Here is a 21,030-nt window from a genome sequence, read left to right as displayed (position 1 = left end):
CAACATCAATTTTTTAAAAAAACTCACATTAGAACATTTTTTTCTCAATTAGTATCTTTATCTTTGAACTAGAAAGCAAGTATTAATGTCTGAATTCATCAAAGTCATCAATCTAATTTTCATAAAATATGTCAATGTTTACATTGTTATGCATGATCTCACCCCTGCCTGGATGTTGGTTTTTGTTTTGGTTTATAGTTTGAGATTTACTATTCATACCTTTATAATGTGATTACTTAGCAGAATTTCTTCTGAACTATCACCATTTTAGAATTTCTGTAGCAAAACTAGCTCTCATTTTTATGCATGAATAACTAAAGCACATGCATAAGAAGACACAACACAAATAAAGCAGATAGATCCTGCTTTGTGTATGCTATTACTCCACTGGCTGGAGCAATTGTGTTTTGCTTGTCAGTTTGCTTTTTTTCCCTTCTAAGGCAGAGAACAATGTTTACAGGACATTCTTTCATCAGAAAAGAGGAAAAGAAAACACAACATCCTATTTTCTTAAACTTAAAGCTATTTATGGCAACTGAAATAGTAAGAAATGAGGACAAAAACTTAAAATTGTGAACTTGTAGTCATTTGATTGTTCATCCATCTTACAAAACAACACCAAGCAACACATACAAACATACAAAATATCGCTCTATTCAAATCACAAAATATGCTATTTTATTTTTCCTGTATCAGCATTGTGTGAGAGTGTTCTGTGCTCTCAACCTAGACTTTCAAGGTGAGATACTGAGAAGTGGTTTTACCTGTTCCACTCTCCCAGTGAGTTTCCATGGCCATGTGGGCATATGAACCCCATTCTCCAGAGTCCTCGTCTATAACTCTATCAACTAAACCACACTGGGAATCAGCATTGGATATGAAAAAATGTCAGCAATATCTCTGGAATAGTGAGATGTAAAACAGCAGTGGTGACAAGGAATCCCCCTGAAATATTCCTCTTTTGATGCTAACTTCACCATAGGTCATTTTCTTCACCATAGGTCATTAAGACAGTTTTCCATTATTCCTTTTTTTTGGGGGGGGGGAAGAACTTCTGACTGTTTTTACTAATCCCAAAAAATTTTCAGTACTGTCTTGCAATGAGTCAAATGCCTCTTTATAATCTATCCACGCCACATGAAGGTTTGTTTTTCGTCTTTTTGCATTCTCCAGTATCATTTTATCAATAAGCAGCTGATCTTTTGCGCCTCTTGACTTTTTAAAGTTGTTTCTGTGCTCAGTTGGATATGGAGAGTTTTCAATTAAGTAATTATATACTGATGTTGCAAGTACTCCTGTGAGGAGCTTGAACATTGTTGGAAGGCATGTAATTGGTCGATAATTACTAGGTTCATTGCCCTTTTGATGATCTTTCATTATCAGAAATGTGCACCCTGTTGTCATCCAGTCTTCAGTTGTACAATTTTGAAATAAGTGGTTAAATTGCACTGCTATACGTTGATGGAGATTTGATACTTTTACTAAAATCCATGCAGCTCATCTGGACCAGGTGCACTCCAATTTTTCACAGCCTTTAGTTGCCTCTTAACCATTTCAATTGTCTTGTAATTACATTTCATGATTTCTCAATTTTCAGTGAGAGTCTAAACTTTGCATTTATGTTGTTCAGTAGCTTTGGAGCAGCCTGTCCTGGTTCCTCAATAGGGTTTGCTGAGCTCTGTAGTCCATTTGACACCAGATGCCCAGGAGCTATAGCATTTGACACGGTCCTTGTTGACCCGGGCAACAACTGATCCTTTATGAATTTGTTTATTCCTTCTCATTATAATTGACGGTTGGTGGACACAGTTGGTCTGGCTTCTCAGTTGAGATCTGTCTGGCTTGGGAGGCTGTTCAGCATACTTCTCAATCTCAATGAAGCACGCAAGCCACTCTGCTTCAACATCCCTTCCCCATGGAGGGGATGATTATGATGATGATTTTGCACTCTACATCAGTGTATTCCAATAAAATCAATAAATGCAAACATGCAACACATTTAACCACAACCTTAACACTATTTCTCTCTGTGTGTGTATGTGTGTGTATACTATACAACTTAACAAAATATAAATGTTCTCTAAAAGTCATGATATAAATAAACTGAGCAAGCAGTCAACAGCAATACACAACCTTGAAGTTATTGTACAAAGCAGACAAACTTCTTACTGTTCACCTGGATTTCAAAAGAAACTACATCTACTGTACTCACAAAGGAGAAACAATTGCTATTTTATTTGTCTTTTAAAATCACAATTTCTGCATACTACAATGTTTTCCTCTGAGAAAAACATCACAAGGTCAAATATGTTCCACCAAAAGCTAATCCTACTTAAAGCTGGGGAAGTCAGAAAAATAGTTTTCACTACATAATTGCCTATCTATACTGTCCACTTAGAATACAAAGGGTCAACTAGAATCTTTAAGCTTTCAGAAGGCGTCAGGATTGAGAGAGACAACTGCAGCATCAGTATATAATAGGCATAATGAAAAGGTTGCCAAAAAAGAGAAGGGGGGGTAGCCCAGGCACCATATACAATATAGCCACTGTATAATTGTAGTCAGTTCATCAGCTCATAATTCATCACATGGGGCACTAAATACCAATGAGAAGATACACATTCAAAATTTCAGAACAAAGGACACTCTTTATTCTCCTATTAATCTCCATGGTCAAGGACTGAAAACTGATTTCTGCATGTTTGAAGCAGAAGCTTTGTGTCCATCTTTGACTGATCACTTCTTCCACCTATGATGTCACCAAGATTTTCTCTCAACAGTTTTGGACTTAAAAATCTACTTTTGACACTTTTCTAAAGCAATAGTGCAGTCAATGAATGGGTACTGATGTTCAAGTGGTAGTTTAAGAGAAAATATCTAAGAAAATAAGCTACCTAACAGCACGAAAGCAAGGACAAGGCAGATATTTAAATCAGTGTTTTATTGGCCTGTATACAATCTATCGGGACGTGGTGGCACTGTGGGTTAAACTGCAGAAGTCTCTGTGATGCAAGGTCAGAAGGCCAGCAGTCATAAGATCGAATCCATGCAATGGAGTGAGCTCCCGTCACTTGTCCCAGCTCCTGCCAACCTAGCCGTTTGAAAACATGTAAATGCGAGTAGATAAATAGGTACCACCACGGTGGGAAGGTAACTGTGTTCCGTGTCTAGTCACGCTGGCCACGTGAACACAGAAACTGTCCACGGATAAATGCTGGCTCTACGAATTCGTGACAGTGATAGACACCGTACCCTAGAGTTGGAAATGACTGGACTAAATGTCAAGGGGAACCTTTACCTTTATACAGTCTATCAGTGCACATGTACACCTGAAACAGAGGCTTAAAATTAAATTCAATATAAAATGGTAAAGGATAAGAAAGGAAGATTGAGTGAGGACAAATGTAATATAAAACACAACTCCCAATACACAGGGGAACTTTCCTTCCTTTCTTCCCTTCCCTTTCCTCCCCTCCCTTCCTCCCTCCCTCCCTCCCTTCCATATTTAACGCCATTTTAAACTCCTGTTATAGTGGCCTTGAGCTTTCTCCCTAATTACTGTTGAAATGTGTTTGCTACTAATTGTCACTTTTCCAACACTTTGCTTATAGCTGACTAAACATAACATTATAACAGGAAACCTACTGTATAAAATTCAAAAGGATTTCCAGTGAAGCTTACCTTCAAATAGAGTCTGGTAGGAAAAAAACCCTCTGCAGAGACAAATACATCTGGAGATTATCACACCTCTCAAATTATCAACTAAGATGTTGGGATGTGGGATAAGATATGATATAAGCCTGTAAAATGATGATCAGGCAAAATCAGCCAGAATTTTTTATCTCTTGTAATTCTAAAATATGAGATCATCCAACAAAAGTAATTCTGCTTTGGAGCAGAATACTCCACAACAGGAGTTAACGAAGTTACTGAATTCATCACTACAAAAATGTGGTGATTACCACTGGCATCATGGTGCTATGCATTACTCAATGGTTTTAAAGTATTATTACAGAAATTCATGGAAGATAGTCACATCAAGAATGTCCAGTGTCAGAGAAGTATGGCGTTGTAACTCTTGCTGAGTTGAGGACTATGGTCTTCCTGAGGCCTCTTGTATCTTCCATTCTCAGAAAAAGGGTACTGGATTCAGAAAATCCATGAACAGATGCAGCAGAATTCTTGTTTGCCTCCTAGCATTTAAGGTAACACAACTCCAGTCATAAGCCACAAATAAGGGATATGAAACCACAATTAATCAATGCAAAAACACTACCACAGTTGCTCATAGATCCATAGCGGATGAGTACAGCTCATTCTGTTATTTCGTTTCAGATACTATCTGAGGATCTCAGCTAAACTAAATTTAAAAGCAGATTTTTTAAAAAAATGTGAAAAAAAGCTTACAACACCAAGCAAATAAATACAACCCTCAATTTCTAAAGAGCGGTACTGGATTTCATTGCTTAGAACTGGTCACATCACCACTGCTGTCAAAGTGCTTTATAAGCAGTTCATAACTGTATGCTGGACAGACCAACTGTCAGGTGGATATACAGTTGGCTACAGAATCGTACTGAGACGGTGATAATTAATGGCTCCTTCTCAAACTGGGAGGAGGTAACAAGTGGGGTATCCCAAGATTCAGTCCTAGGTCTGGTGCTCTTTTACATTTTTATTAATAACTTGTATGAAGGAGAGCTGGGCATGCTAACCAAATTTGCAGATGACACAAAATTGGGTGGAATAGCAAATACCCTGGAATATAGAAAAAAATTCAAAATGATCATGATAGGCTGGAGCACTGGGCTGAAAAACAACATAATGAAACTCAGCAAAGTACTGCACCTCAGAAAAAGAAAACAAACACAATTACAAGATGGGGAATACCAGGCTCAGCAATAGTACACAATAGAAGGAATTTGGAATTGTTATAGATCGCAAGCTGAATAAAAGTCAACATATTTGTGGCTACAAAAAAAAGCAAGTGCAATTTTAGGCTGCATTAACTATAGTCTCCAAATCCCATGAGATGCTAGTCCCCCTCTATTCAGCACTGGTTAGGTCTCATCTTACTGACTCCAGTTCTGGACACTGCACTTCAAGAGGATGCTGACAAACTGGAACAGGTTCATAGGAGGGCAACAAGGATGATCAGGACACTGCAAACCAAGCCTTATGAAGAAAGACTGAAAGAACTGAACATGTTTAGCCTTGAGAAAAGAAGACTAAGGAGAGATATGATAAGACTTTTCAAGGACTTGAAAGGCTGTCACACAGAGAAGAGGCAGGATCCCTTCTCAATTATCCCAGAGTGCAGGACACGCAACAATGGGCTCAAGTTACAAGAACCCAGATTTCAATTGAATATCAGGGAAAACTGATATCTAACTGTTAGAGAAGTACAGCAATGGAACCAATTACCTCAAGAGGTGGTGAGTGCTCCAATCCTGGAGGCATTCAAGAGAAATTTAGACAACCACCTGGCAGATAGACATCCTTTGATTTGTATTCCTGCACTGAGCAGGGGCTTGGACTTGATGGCCTTATAGGCCCCTTCCAACTTCATGATTCCATGATTCTATTATTTGTTTCTTAAGATACTGTTTACAGAGGATTACAACCAAATACAATCCATTTTAGTCAGGCTTCTTTCTTTTTTACCATTATCACTACCAGTATTGTTGCTGCTGCTTTGTCGTCAATAGTTTAATCAGTTGTAGATTGCATTTCATTTCATTTTATTCTTGTCACTGTGACTAAAAATGAAAGTAACATGATTGGCAGGTATCTCACAGGCAAACCCTGGCAACTTTTAATTCAGCTCCATCTCTTTTGGCTCCTTAAGCAGAACTCCTTCTCAAGTATTTGTCTTTGCAGTGACTCCCACAAAGCTCGTTACTGCCAGCCATGGTCTATCCCCCATGAGGTACATTTATCTCTGGAATGCATTATCAACATGTAGCACATGTCCTTGACATGCACAGAAGAGTTGCACCCCAGGACAGCCGCATACATGACAATAGTGTTGACTCTTACTCCATTATGGTTGCTGGGATGTAACTGAGAAATCTAATAACTGTGACAGTAGGCCTTTAGGTTCAGCCTTGCCTTTCAAGACAGTGAAACTGCACAGACACTAATGAAAGGTTAAATGAATAGGAATGGCTGACAAGAGGTACAATGAAGAAGAGGCTTGGTAATCTACAGACACTGAGCAGAGATCTTTGGCTCAAGCCGAGAAAGGACAGCACATGAGCAAGTCACAATATTCAAAACAGCTTGCTATACACAGAGGCTTTTTTGTCTGGGTGCATGTCTGGCTCAGGAAGAAAAAAGATACTGAAAAGGAATTCCAGCATGGGGCACTTCGGCAAATGTAAGGTCACAAAAAGGGGGAAATGTTTTCTGTGTGCTGTTACATCTTTGTATTGTGTGTTAAAAAGCAACTATTAAAAAGATACAACAATCACAGTTTTCAGGACAATAAGACCAGCTTGACAATTAAAACACAGTTGCAACTCTGTCATTCGGTAGTATTCCAACAGATCATAAAATAGGTCTTAGTGCTGCACATTTGCAGAATGCAATTCATACTTCTTCCTAGAATTACTAATATTTGATCAATATAATTGACATGAACATGAAATATGTCATCTAAAAAGCAGAGTGGTCAGTACAGTGGTGCCTCGCTTAACGAGCGCTCCGGTTAACGATGAAATCGCATAGTGATTTGGTTTTTGCGATCGCAAAAGCGATCGCATTGCGATGATTTAGATGGGAAAATATCGCTTTGCAATGATCGGTAAGCTGTTTCGCTTACCGATTTTCGCATAGCGATGTTTTCCCAACAGCTGATCGGCAGTTCCAAAATGGCCACCAGGTAAACATGGCTGCCCGCTGTGTTTTGGGATGAATTCTTCGCATACCGGGCAGCGAAAATGGCCGCCGTATGGAGGATTTTCGCTTAAAGGTAAGTTTTTTGCCCATAGGAACGCATTGAAGGGGTTTCAATGCATTCCAATGGGCTTTTAAAAATCGCTTAGCGATGTTTTCAGTTAGCGGCGATTTTTGCTGCACCGATTAACATCGCTAAGCGAGGCACCACTGTATCTCGTTGTGTAGCTCCATTAGTGCAAAGCAAGTGGCAGTAGCAGCTTGCTGCTAATAAAAAAGCTCCTGCTTTGACTCTCACACAATGAAACAAAATCATAGACACACACCAAAATTAAATCAGGAATTCTTTTCTTATAGGCAATCTGCTCCTACTACTGACATCACTCCTGTTGCCCCAGCCAAGTTATGCAACATGGTCTACTGTATCATGTTGCCACAAAAACCCAGCAAACATCTGAAGACCTTTGGCTTTAGAACCCTGCAAGCTGATTTATTCATTTTAAACCCTACTTTTGGGTACTTCAAATCTTCTGTCACTTCCTTTTCACAAAAATTATTTTAACAACCATAATTATCTCATATATGAAGCCAGGGAAGAGACCAGTACGCATTAGACAATACAGAAGGTCTTGCAAACACTCCTAGAGCAGGGACTAATAGGTCCCTGCATTTTTGTATTTAACACTCCAATATTTAAAGACAGATAAAGATCTTTGAATCAATGGGGAAATATTTTAAATGGCAAAAATCTACTGGAGAATAGCTGTCAAGAGCAAGGAAAGCACAGGATGAAAGGAGAAGAGGTTACACAAAAGGACACAGAAGGTAATCTCAGGAAACACCACTCTTTTAAGCATTACTCAGAAGTAAATTTCACTGAACTTTATTCCTTACTGTCCACAAGCTGTTTGAGCCTTTGCCTGTTCATTGGGATTAAAGTTCCACTGAAGATAAGTACAGGTAAGTGAACACAAAGGATCACAGTAGTAATACGTAAATTTAATGACCTAATCCTAAATACAATATGTTTACTAGAAGGTCTTATACAGCATATGTCACTGGAATTTGCAGTTCTGTAAACATGATATGGCATTGTGATCAACCTGTTACCAAAAACAAAGAAGTGCCAAATCCTGTTACAGAAAAATCATGCATCAGTCAGTTTTCATTTCCCACAACTGGCCCTCATGCAACAAATCACATGACATGAGCAACTGTACGAGGAGGGATGGACAGGCACATGACCTGTAGCACTGAAAATATTTCCCACCACTTCTATGACTGCTCTCATGCAGTTCTTTGGATTTTGGCCCAAAAAAGAAGTGAATGGAATCTTAAGGTATATTACATAAGCACAAGAAATAAGGCTTCTTCAGTTTTTCTTAAAGCATGTGGTCTCCACACGTAAGGAGTACATTTGTTCTAACCCTTCAACTGTTGCTTTCAGCGTGCAAAAATGATAGTCTGAACAGGAGGGGGCTGTTCTCTCTATACAGATTGTTTAGATATCACTTTTTTTCTTCCTGAAAGTGACAACGGAACACCAAACATACAATATGCAGGGACCACACAGCTGGAACCTGGCTGAATAGGACTAAGGTTCCACTCTGTTCTGTGCAGGAGAAATGTGACTCTTCCCTTCACATAGCTGATCGTTGTCCAGATCTGAGCATCCAGAAAGCCACTAACAAATCAGTGTAGTTCAAAGGAGGGTGACCAAGATGGTCAGGAAATGTGTAAATCAATTAAATTGATAAATTGCTAACAATAAGATAGGTATGCTTAGAATGAAGAAGAGCAGACTAAGGAGGAAAATGATTGCTGTCTTCAGGTACCTTAAAGGTGTCATGCAGAAGAAGATGGAGAAGACTTGTCCTTTTGAAACTCCAGAAAGGGAGGGAGGTGAGATTGGAAAAAAAGAAGAATTTAGCTAAGCATGAGATTAAAAAACATGCTTATGGTATAAGAGTTATCTCATGGTCGTGAAGGTTGCCTCAAGAGATTATACCCATACTATCCTTCAAAGCATTTTAGCAGAGACTAGACAAACACTGGTCAGGGCCATTACGGTTGCATTCTGTGTCACAGAGTCTATAGCATGCAGTGGACTGAATCAACTTACCTTGAAAGTTCCTTGCAAATCCATGATTTAGGGCAGAAAGAGATATAATAATAGTCCCTCAGTAGAAGAGAAAAATCCTGAAAGGTTGATGAAGAACTGGCATCACTTTAGAAGTTTCCTTCTTTCCCAGAGTTTACAAATCAGCATACTTGATTTTGTGATCAATCTGCAGAATATGCACACAGAATTCCTCTGCGATTTGCCTTCTCAGATAAGAAATAATAAAAACAATCATGTGCCATCAAGTTAGTTCTGAATTATAGGACTTCTTTTAAAAAAAAGTCCATGTGGAGAATACTCAGAAGTGGTTTATCATTTCCTTCCTCTTGGAGCATTCTGGAACTGTACAGCTTGCCCAAGGCCACACAGACTAGCTTTACGCCCAGGAGGCACAGTGGGATGCCTAAATCACTGAGCTATCCAGCCCCAAGTGTGCTGGAACTACATCTCTCAAACAGTAATGTTAACAATAATTGTATATCCTCACGTCAATTGTGAATTATGGCTACTCCTTTCAGAGTTTTCTAGGCATTCAAAAGTGTTTTAACATTCCCTCCTTCTTGGGGTGTTCTGGGACTGTGCAGCTTACCCAAGGCTAAACAAGCTGGCTCTCTAGAAAGGCACAGTAGGAAATTAGACCTCCTGATCACTGGCGCCACAGAGACTTGCCTTTTTGAGTTATTCAGTCAGACATTTGGTGAGTTTATAAAGTAGTAAAGCTTTATGTGACTGGTTGGAACCGTCACATCTCCAGAAGGGAATGGCGGAGTGCTGGTTCATTAAAAAATGGCACACATCTGTGAATACGTAGCCAGTGGCCCATGGTGAATATGTCTGGGCGACAGCATATTGTCACAATCCAAAGAAACAATCCAAAGGAAATTATTTATTTAACAGTTACATTTACAGTATATCATAGAAGTGAGCACACCCCCCCAAACATTTCATAAATATTTTAGTATATCTTTTCATGTGACAACACTAAAGAAATGACACTTGGCTACAAAGTAAAGCAGTGAGTACACAGCTTATATAACAGTGTAAATGTGCTGTCCCCTCAAAATAACGCAACACACAGCCATCAATGTCTAAACCGCAGGCAACAAAAGTGATACACCCCTACGTGACAGTCTCCAAATTGGGCACAAAGTGTCAATATTTTGTGTGCCCACCATAATTTTCCAGCACTGCCCTAACCCTCTTGGGCATAGAGTTCACCAGAGCTTCACAGGTTGGATTCCTCTTCCACTCCTCCATGATGACATCACAGAGCTGGTGGATGTTAGAGATCTTGAGCACCTCCACTTTTCATTTCAGGATGCACCACACATGCTCATTAGGGTTTAGGTCTGGGGATATGCTTGGGCAGTCCATCACCTTTACCCTCAGCTTCTTTAGCAAGACAGTGGTCGTTTTGAACGTGTGTTTGGGGTCGTTATCATGTTGGAATCCTGCCCTGGGGCCCAGCCTCCGAAGGGAGGGGATCATGCTCTGCTTCAGTATGTCACAGTACATGTTGGCATTCATGGCTCCCTCAATGAACTGTAGCTCCCCAGTGCTGGCAGCTATGCTTGTCTGTAGGCATGACACACTTGTCTTTGTACTCCTCAACTGGTTGCTGCCACACACGCTTGACACCATCTGAACCAAATAGATTTATCTTGGTCTCATTGGACCACAGGACATGGTTCCAGAAATCCATGCCCTTGGTCTGCTTGTCTGCAGCAAAACCTATGCCGGCTTTCTTGTGCTTCCTTCTGGGACCACAGCCCTGGAGACCATTTTGATGCAGTGTGTGGCGTATGATCTGAGCATTGACAGGCTGACCCCCCCCCCACTCCTTCAACCTCTGCAGCAATTCCGGGAGCACTCATACTTCTATTTCCCAAAGGCAACCTCTGGATATGACGCTGAGCACGGGCACTCAACTTTGTTGGTCAACCATGGTGAGGCCTGTTCTGAGTGGAACCTGTCTTGTTAAACCGCTGTATGGTCTTGACCACCGTGCTGCAGCTCAGATTCAGGGTTTCGGCAATCTTCTTATAGCCTAGGACATCTTTATGTAGAGCAACAATTCATTTTTTTCAAACCTCAGGTAGTTCATTACCACGAGATGCCATGTGGTACTTCCAGTGGCCAGTCTGAGAGAGTGAGAGCGATAACACCTGTTCCCCCTTCACACCTGAGACTTATGGCACTAACGGGTCTCATGACACCAGGGAGGGAAAACGGCTACTTGGGCCCAATTTGGAGATTGTCATTTAGGGGTGTACTCACTTTTGTTGCCAGCAGTTTAGACATTAATAGTTGTGTGTTGTGTTATTTTGAGGGGACAGCACATTTACACTATTATACAAGCTGTATACTCACTGCTTTAAGTGTCATTTCTTCAGTGCGGTCACATGAAAAGATATACTAAAATATTTATGAAATGTGAGGGGGTGTACTCACTTCTGCGATATACTGTATATCCAGTTTTCTCCCAGTGGGATTGACACGGCATACTAGGTTTTCCTCCTCCCCACTTTATCTTCACAACAACCCTGTGATGTAGGTTAGGCAGAAAGAATGGCTGTCCCGGGATTACTCACTGAGTTTCCTATCTCAATGGAGACTGGAACCTGAATCCTATCTCAACACTCCAACCATGACACCCCACTGGTTATTTGCATTCTACTGAGCAAAACAGACTCCACCCACCCACCCCCAGCCAACTACATTTCTAGGACAAAAGCCACTCCTGCCACATAACAAACTGCTTTTGAAAAATACTTCCAAAAAAATCTCTCAGGAAGCACAAGGTGATTTTGTTTATCAGAACAACTAAACCCACAAAATTTTACTGTACAAGTGGAAGTGTACCTAATGCCATGCTTTGGAACCTACTGAAAGACCCACAGATATATTTTGCATGTAGAAAGTATTAGGTTCAGTCAGTGGCATTTACAGTTAAAAAAAACAAAAACAAAAGAGGAATCTCACATTAAGGGGGGAAAATCCCATACAGTAAGGTTAGAGAGCTTTTCCTGCTGGTTAAATCAAAGTATTATAAGGTCCATATAAATTAGACATTACCATACAAAACAGTAGGGGAAATGATTGGGAATTTTTTTTGTGCTGTACTTTCTGCCATTAGTGAGTGGGAAGGAGAAGAATGGGGTTTTACACTGCTTATTTGCCAAAAGTAAGACATGTATTTAAAGTGTCTTGGAACTGCACCTCAGGTAGAGAGAGTCTAAAATAATATAGACGTTCTTACCACATAAAGTACTACTGTGTGTGGCAACAGTTGAGATATAAGCCATCTTGAGAAGGTTTTGTCCTGAAAGGGAGAAAGAACATCTCTTTCTGAAGTAAATAAATTAGAAGGAAATTGTTCAAAGTCCTTGGTGTCCTAAGTATCAAATAAAAACTTACACTAAAATGATAGCTAAGCCTAGTTCTCACTGAAGTTGTGCCTGAGCTGCAGCACTTGAGGATCACATGAAAGGGAAAGATCAGATGACAGAATGTTGCTGTACTCCACAGAAATCTTCACATCCCAAAGAGAGAGCTCAGAAACATGTTTTTTGCCCAATATATATGGGGACATTTTAATGGAACAGAGCAGCATTCAATGATATAAGCAAGTCTGCAACCTGTAAAGATAAAAACTGGAGGAATCAAGATGATTTCTGTTTCTTAGCTAACACTGTGGCCTATCTAAAATGATACAATTGAAGTATCAAACTGTTTAGTAGAAATAGGGACAAATGGTCAAGATCCTGTTGGGAAAAAACATGTAGGCAAGGACAATCACACAAGCCATTCCCTCTGAGTGGGCTGCCCCTCACATGATCCCTTTGTGAGCTACGCACTGACATGGGATATGAAGTTGCCAATAACAAATGTTATTGACAACTAAGCAGTAATCCTGGCATGTTAAAAAAAGAGAGAAATAAATCAGACAGCCAGTCCATTGAAATCAATGGGACTCAACTAGCCCTGTTCCAATGTTTTCAGTGAGAAAAGCCAATGAATCCTGAATGGAACTGATGGAACCAACAGTGAATCAGATAAAAGCTTTGCTTCTTGGCTTCTGCCAGCTAGGGCAAAAGATGAAAGGGGCAGTTTTGCAGATCTTTTCAGGCTGCCAGACCCTTTAATTTTTCCTTTCATACAGCAATGAGGAAAGACAGAAAGAGAGAGAGGATACATTATGTGAACATAAGGTGATGGGTATATAGCTGACAGGCCCAGATCAAGCCCATATGAACATGACGCCTCCTTACATCTGAAATGCCTTGTTTCAGGCTTTTCCACTATTATCATCAGGAATACCTCTAACACAGTGCTTCCCAAACGTGGGTAACCCGGGTGTTCTTGGACTAAACTCTCAGAAATCCTGGCCAGCACTGCTAATGGTGAAGGCGTCTGGGAGTTTTAGTTCAAAAACACCTGGGACCTAGATTGGGAACCACTGCTCTCATGTAGATTCCATATTAACAAAAAACCTAACATATTTACATTAAAACAGTGAGAGCTTCCACTAAAACAAAGTTTCCCTACCTTCAGTGCTCCTTTGCAACTGGAGGGATGAATAATGACTAATCCGTGTTGGACTAGGACTCAGAAATGTTGCCTTTATGACTACAACTCCCCCAATCCCCTAACCTGGAAAATACTCTATCCATGCTGGCTAGAGAATTCTGATGGTTTTTATATATACCAACAGAGAACTTGGAAAAGTTACCTTTATATATGTGCACCTATTCCATCTTTTCCTCCTTATCAGATTTTTTTTCTGGTAAGAAGATGGAAAAAGCAGTGGAAAAACATGGAAGGGTTACAAATGGAAAACGCTGCAACAAAACCAACAAAGAATTCCATGCTAAAATAAAAATTAGCAGGTTTAGAAATAGAAACTACATAGAAAAGAAAAAATAGCAAGATTTTTAATAGACCCTTTAATGAATTGTAATCTGCTTTTTCAGATGCTACACTCCATAAATGTCTATGCCAAAGAAAGCCTGTTAGCTTTTAAGGTGTCTCAAGACTTTGTTGGTTTTGCCACAGCAAACTATACAGGAGTACCTCGGTTTACGAATTTAATGCATTCTACGGGATCTTAAGTAATGAGGAAAATTCGTAAACGGAAACATGGATTGCCATAGGAACAGGGGAGGCGCTACAAACCTCCAGGCACAATGCATCCTGGGGAAACTTTCGCACTCTGAAAAAATCCGGGGGGGGGGGAAGTAAACTGAGGCATTACTTTCAATGGATTTTGCTTTGTAAATCAAAAATTACGTTAACCAAGGTGTTCGTAAACCAAGGTGCCACTGTAGATTAAAATTACTACAACCCTGGAAATTTCTGAAACAGGGAAATGTTATCATCTGATCATGCAATGCACCCCTCCTCCCCCAAAATTCAACACTGAGACAAAGCAATCATGGAACTTGTGCCTGAAAGTTTCAAAGCAACACCATCCTACACAGAAAAGGATGGCTGACTTGGCAGAATACTGTATTAACAAAGAGGACTCTCTAAGAACTAAAGTGGAAAGACAGTCCATTCCATAAACCCTAGGGCAATCTTCAAGACCAGAACATTTTCCATATGTAACATAAATTCCACATGTAATGTACAGTTATGCAGAAAACAGGAATACTATGGAACATTCAATTTATTCACTGAAAAGTTGTGCCTAGACTGTATGATATAAAAATTGTTCCAGGTACCAATAACAAAATCAAAATTGCCATTCTTACCCTTCAGAAAGAACGTCGACAAACCACCTTTTACATACCTACAGATATTTTTAACAAGCACATTAAAAAGTGCAGAAAAATAAGAGACCATTTTTCCTACATAAGTATTCTCGATTTTAGCTCACTTTTCCAGTGCCAAAACTTAAAGAGATATGAGTGATAAATGGGAACATCTGCTATAACATATAAAATATAAAGTTATTGTACATTTCAAAACATATCTCATTTAAATGCTTTCCATTCACTCTGGACTTTAAAAAACCCAGTTTGAAATGTTATCCTATGCAAGTCTTGTTTGTGTTGCGGGGAGGAATGCCCAATTTTCACGAATTGATGCAAAAGCTTACTTGGAAATAAGTTCAACTGATATTAAAAACAGGACACATACTTGCGAATACTTGTATCCAGGACCAGAATGTGCATGTAATAAAAACAGAGACTATATAAATAATGCACACGTTAGGAGTCATTTGAATTCAGAAGTGCTCAGAGAGAGTTTTCCTTTCCTTTCCTTTTTTAAACAGAAGACTGGAAATGCTGATAGTAAATTTCTCACTCTGTTTTCACTAAAATAATATTTACACAAGAGTATCTGCAATGACTTCTTCCTTGTTTAATCTTTTATGTATTCAAGTACTAGATACAGTGGAATTACAATTATTTAGCAGGCTATAAATAATGTATCTGGCATGCGCAATTGATATTTAGCGTGTCTTACCAGGACTGTAAAAGGCTCATTATAGATCAGCAAATCATTTCTAACAAGCAAGTTCAGCTGTGAAATACCAAAGGAAATATCTACTGTAGGTTGAGCAGTTTTTTCTTATATGTGTATGGGTGTTTGTTTTTAAAGGATGTATGTTTAACACAGTAAGAATTTGTTAATCCAGAATGTTCTTTTTTAATTTTAGCAACAAAATCAAAACAAAGTTTAACCTTAAAAGCTTTTGAACTTAAAAAAAAAATTACCATGAGCAATAATGGAACACTCCACCTTGGCCTCCTTTTTCAGAGAGAATATTGTTCAGTTTGGGGGGAGCACACTCAGTCTTGCACAATTGCATTAACCAAGTTAAATTTCTCTCCTAATTTCTCTCCCATAAGAACTTACATGGAAGCCACAGAGAGAGAAAGAGAGAGAGATTGAGAGAAATACATGAAAAGATCAATTTGCTGGGAAAGATCAAATGGGAAAACTGTGGGGACAGCACCGGGTCAGAGTGTAGAGAACCTGTTCTTCATTAACTTCAGCTCTCTTGGGATGTCACACATTACCTGTCCATGAGCTTATTGAACTGCCTAACCCCTCATCTCTGTACTACCCTTCTGGGCCCCAAGTGAATCATATCCTTCTGCTGACAAGTTTAGCAGGGGGACCGTGGCCGAAACATTAAAAGTGATTTTCTCTCCCCCACTCCACAATCCTCTGCTTTTCTTTCTCCTGTCTAAACCAGGAAGATTTCTTCAGGAGAGAAAAGATGAACAGCAACAAGAACACACACACACACACATACACACAGAGAGAGAGAGAGAGTTGACTCCTGACATAGCAAGAATGAAACGAGCGGGTTCGCTCATGCCAGTCTTGGAGTTGTACAGATAAAAGTAATCAAATGACACTCCTGGAATGCAAATTGGCAGTCTTGGACTGCAGCAGTTGTACAACACATGAAACATCCCTGACAGCAAGGAAGATTTTGGGCAAAATGTTATGTAAAAGCATTGAACTAAAACAAACAAAAAAACAAAAAAACTTCTCTGCTTGAGTGTTCAAACTGTTAACATTACACATTACAGGAAAGAGTCAGGCCTGCCTTTATCCAGCAGTTTTTACTGCTTTGTTTCATTTTAACTGCACAAACCGGCATGGCAAATGTACACACAGATCCTAACCTCCATAGAGTAAGAAGGATGGAAAACTTTCAGGACAATGGAAATAAATATGTGCGCCCTGCTACATTTCTTACAATATAAATATTTTTGAAGGAACCATCATGCAGAACATTTTAAAACAGATCTTGGGCTTCATTTTAAGTACTGTATTGTGTATATGAACTGGTTCAAAAACCTGGGGCAACCTCAATTCATACTGTATGTCCATCCTCAGCAAGCACAGAATCAGGTGAAATTAAAACACTTTATTGCCAAACACTAAGTGTTTTAGCACTAGTTGAATTCAAAACTTCATAAAATTAAAAAAAAAACTGTTAACAAGGCATGTGGTCAGATATGAATGGCTGGGGAACATTTTGAAAGAGACTGTACCTCATCAGTATATGTATTCTTATTTAAGTTTCAGAATGAAGCATCTTTAAATTTTTAACTCAATAGTTACATGATTTGCAAGAGATTAAGTTATTATTCAGAAGATGTGCTGATGAGGCAGCCTTCTTAAATATGTCACTAGGAGATGGACCACAATTATTAAAATCCAAGCGCTTTTGCCCTTCAAGAAAAAATACTGACAAAATAAAATAAACAACGATAAAATTGTACATGAAAATATTTTGGGAGCAACTGAGAAAAGAAAAATAAATCTCTACTTCTCTCTTATAAGATTTGGGTCACCATGTAGGGAAAATAGGTAAATAGAAAAAAAGGTCTTGTGACATTTAAGACTAATTTAAGAAGAGTTCTACCATATTTTGGTGGGACTTTAAAGCAATTGCAACTACTATTAGCTATACACTGAAGGTAAAAAAAAAAAAGCTCAGACACTTTAATCCCGGGTTTGTTCATATTATTACACCACGTCCTTTGAGCATCAATTTTACAGCAGCTTGACTCCAGGGTAAACGAGAGGCGTCATAAATTGCAGACTGCTTTCAAAACCACTTTAATTTCTGCCAGCATTACTGCAGCCACGGTCCTAAGCGCAAGAGGATGGTCGGCTTCTTCATCCCACCACCCTCTTTATTATTGCTTGTGTTCCGACAGTTCACCCCAACAGGGCTTTGATCATCATTCTAACAAGACGTGAAATTATGCAAGTGCAGGAGGGGAGCTGGAATATTACTATTTTTTCCTAAATACCTACTTATTACATATATTGTACTGAACGCAGCATCCGCCCGTCCCCAAGTGGGGATACAAGAGCACAACACTCAGGGGCTAAACGAGGCTTAAAATGCAAGGCAGTGATGGGGGAGCCTACACACACACACACACACACACACACACACACACACACACATATTGAAGATGGTCAAAACTTCATTTCCGCTTTTGCTGAAACAGTTGAGTCTTTTTAAACCATGAGCAAAGTGGAGGTAAACATATATCTTTCAGCTTCTTTAAATGTGTATGTTATTAAATAACTGTCCACATAACGCAGCTCCTGCAACTGTGCTTAGGCAAGGTGAGGTGAAAGCCCCTGGGCTTATTATAAACGTACACATCTCCTCCTCTCTCCGTGTTGTGTCACTCGCTCACACTCAGACACTCAAACACATGGTGGTGAGGAATTCTAAAACTATCTGCATTTTGCAAATTCCTAATAGCTCGTCTGACCTCTTCCCCGTTTTACATAAACACCCAAATCTTGACTCTAATTTATGATCTTACACGCAGAAGTTGCCTTCTTTCCACAGAGGCTTACTTCCGAGTAAGTGTGTTGAGGTTGGCAACCTTCCCCCCTCTTAAATACTCTCCCTTTGCGTGTGCTCTACATGCTCTGGGTCTCGTCTTCCCCCCCCCTCCCCACCGCCCAGCACACAGCATGAACATTCCCCAGACAAGTTTTGCTAACAATCGCTGCCTGGAGAGGTGCAAACTGCAAAGCACATGGCCAAAAAAGTTGCAAGCGGACGGCGGCTTTACACTTCTGGTCTCGGCGCCTGAGGCGTTGCAGAGCGTAGAAGCATACGCGTGCACACACATCACACTTCCTTTTTTCTTTGGCTCCCCACCCGCCCGCCACCAATGTCATTGAGTAGCCTACAGAAGAGGATATTTCAGGAATCGGGCTCTCCTTTCAACTCCGACAAGGAAAGGGCGCTTTCTTTCGCCGCCGCGCCCCCCCCCCGGCATGCTAACGTGGTCAAACACACCGCAAGTCAAACTCTCATTCATTTGCTGCTCCCGCTTGTTTCACGGAACTTCCTTCGCCTTTGATGTAAATCAAAAAAGAAGAAAAAGGAAAGAAACTAGAGGGGCCAAAATAGGAGGAAGGAGCTCTCATCCAAGTCTCTCCCTACCCACAAGGGAGAAGAAGGGGGAGACTTTGGGCGAAGTTTTTTAAGTCGTGAGTCATGACACTACCTGGCATCTCCCCTCCTTCACACACACACACACACACACACACACACACACAAACCCTCGTCCTGCCGCCCCCTCCCCCCCTTATCCCTGCCGCCCAGGAATTTATGCTCGACTGGTTGTTTGTTCCAAAGTCTTTAGAAACACGCTCCAGGCAGAGCTGTTTGCATTACGGCACACTTTTTTTAATGGGGTGGGTACTTTGGGGGGGGGGCAAAAAAGATAAAGGATGTGGAAAAGTTCTTACCATTTCTGCATGCTGCTTGTCAAGTGCACCCCCTGGCTCTGGAACTCCTCGCCGCGGAGGCAGCGCCTGCACCGGCCTTTCCTTCCTTCCTTCCTTCCTCCTGCTTCTCTTTCACCCCCTCGATCTCGCCCCCCCCCTCCGGTGCTCTTTCCAAGATCTCACTCGCCCTCCAGGTGATTTACTCTCTCATACACACACACACATATACAGACATACACACATACATACACAGAGAGAGAGAGAGAGAGCCAGCGCGAGCTCTCAGGTCTTCACCCCACCACTTCAACCAGACGGGTGGGAGGGAAAGGAGAGGTTTGCAGCGGGGGGGGCGGCGGCGGCGGGGGTCAAGGGACGAGGAATCCGAGCCTGGCCCTTCCACAGGTTGGGTGAAAAGGCGGGGAGGGGGGCCACGAAGTTTCCCTGTCCCCAAACTGAAACAACACGATGCTGCTCCCACCCCCCTCCTTTCCTCCAGCCGCTACTGTAACTCGGAGCAGCTTATTATTGGTCCCAGAGAAGGATCAGAGGAGGTGGGGAGTAGAAATGAGAAACTTGGTCAACCCCCCCCCCGGGCCTTTGCGACGAGAGCGTCGCCTGCGCCCAGCTGTTAAAAACAACACACACACACACACACACACACACACACACACACACACACACACACACACACACGTAGCCCCCCCTAACCAAAAACCCGCCCAAACACAGACCCAGGGAACTTTTTTTATTATTATTACTGGGAGCGCTGGCTACTTCGCTCCCGGGACTCTGTGGTGTTGCTGGCGCGCTCTCCGGCCGCCCCGTCCCCCCCCCCCCTCTCTCTCCGGGCTAGCCCTCCCACCGCCCCGCACCCCTCCCACGCCGGTCCCTCCTCGCGGCGGCGGCACAGGCACAGGCACAGGCACACGCTCTCCAGCCGCTGCCGCCGCTTCTCGCCTTCCTTATCAGCTCAAGGCGTCCAGGCGCCGCTGGAGAGAAAGAGCGAGCGAGGGGGAAAAGAGGGAAGGAAGATTGGCGGGCGGGACGCGGGGAACCGGCCGGGAGTGGAAGCCGCCGGTCTGGGAGAGAGAGAAGAGAGAGCGCGCGCGTTCCGAAAGAGGCGAGCAAACTTCGCAGCCCGGCAGGGAGTTTCTTCCTTCCCCCCCCTCCTCATTTCGGCTGTGGTCCCGGTTTCCGGCTCTCCTCGCCCACCCACCCCCGCGCCCCGTCCCCTCAGCTTCTGTGGCTTTGCCGCCCAAGTGTAAAGCTCGGGGATTGTGTGTGTTTTCATTTGTTAAGTTTTGTGTATCACGAAGACTTGCTGGCTTTAAAAGGCAACGACATACCACATCGGCGGCGGCCGAAAGAGGGGGGGGGGGGAGGCTCCGTCCCGGCGACACGGCGAGCGGCGGCTCGAGGCGGACTAGCTCGGAGGAGGCTCAAAACGGGCGCCTGCCCCGCGCGCTCTCAGGGCGCCTCTCCGGACAGGCACCGCCGCGCTCGAGCTCGCCCGTGCGGACTTTTAATTGGGGGCGCCGGTTAAGTTTAAAATAAAAATATATAACGCTCTCTTTCCGACTCCGCGCGCGGAAACACGCCCCATAATCACCATCATCAGCACCGTCCCCTCCTCCCGGGCATCTTCCGCGACGCAGAAGACTCCTATGCAAACGGAATAGACAGTGAACGAACGAGCGGGGTTGTGGGGTGGGGAGCGGGTATTTTAAGGCTTTTGCTGTAGTTTTACCTTTTCTGTCTCCTCTGTTTTCCTCCAA

At 41.8% G+C, this 21,030-nt stretch overlaps 1 protein-coding gene across 13 annotated transcripts in view; it reads right to left on the bottom strand.

Annotated features, from left to right (window-relative positions):
* Nucleotides 1–20,107, bottom strand: part of BNC2 (basonuclin zinc finger protein 2) — a 651,492-nt gene extending 631,385 nt beyond the window's left edge. For 5 of the 13 annotated variants that reach the window (XR_012084287.2, XR_013541455.1, XM_072992076.2 and 2 more), the window contains exon 1: nucleotides 19,277–20,107. Coding sequence is in view for 4 of the 13 variants with exons in the window: in XM_072992076.2 (XP_072848177.2) it covers nucleotides 19,277–19,279 (3 nt within the window). In the remaining 9 variants the exon portion in view is untranslated. The remainder of the gene's footprint in view (nucleotides 1–19,276) is intronic. The other 8 variants (XM_072992073.2, XM_072992071.2, XM_078384935.1 and 5 more) reach the window with 4 other exon arrangements.
* Nucleotides 20,108–21,030: the final 923 nt, after the last annotated feature.

The sequence above is a fragment of the Pogona vitticeps genome, chromosome 2, assembly GCF_051106095.1.
Source record: "Pogona vitticeps strain Pit_001003342236 chromosome 2, PviZW2.1, whole genome shotgun sequence".
NCBI classification, from domain to species: Eukaryota; Metazoa; Chordata; class Lepidosauria; order Squamata; family Agamidae; genus Pogona; species Pogona vitticeps.
This window is presented reverse-complemented; position numbering and strand designations above follow the sequence as displayed.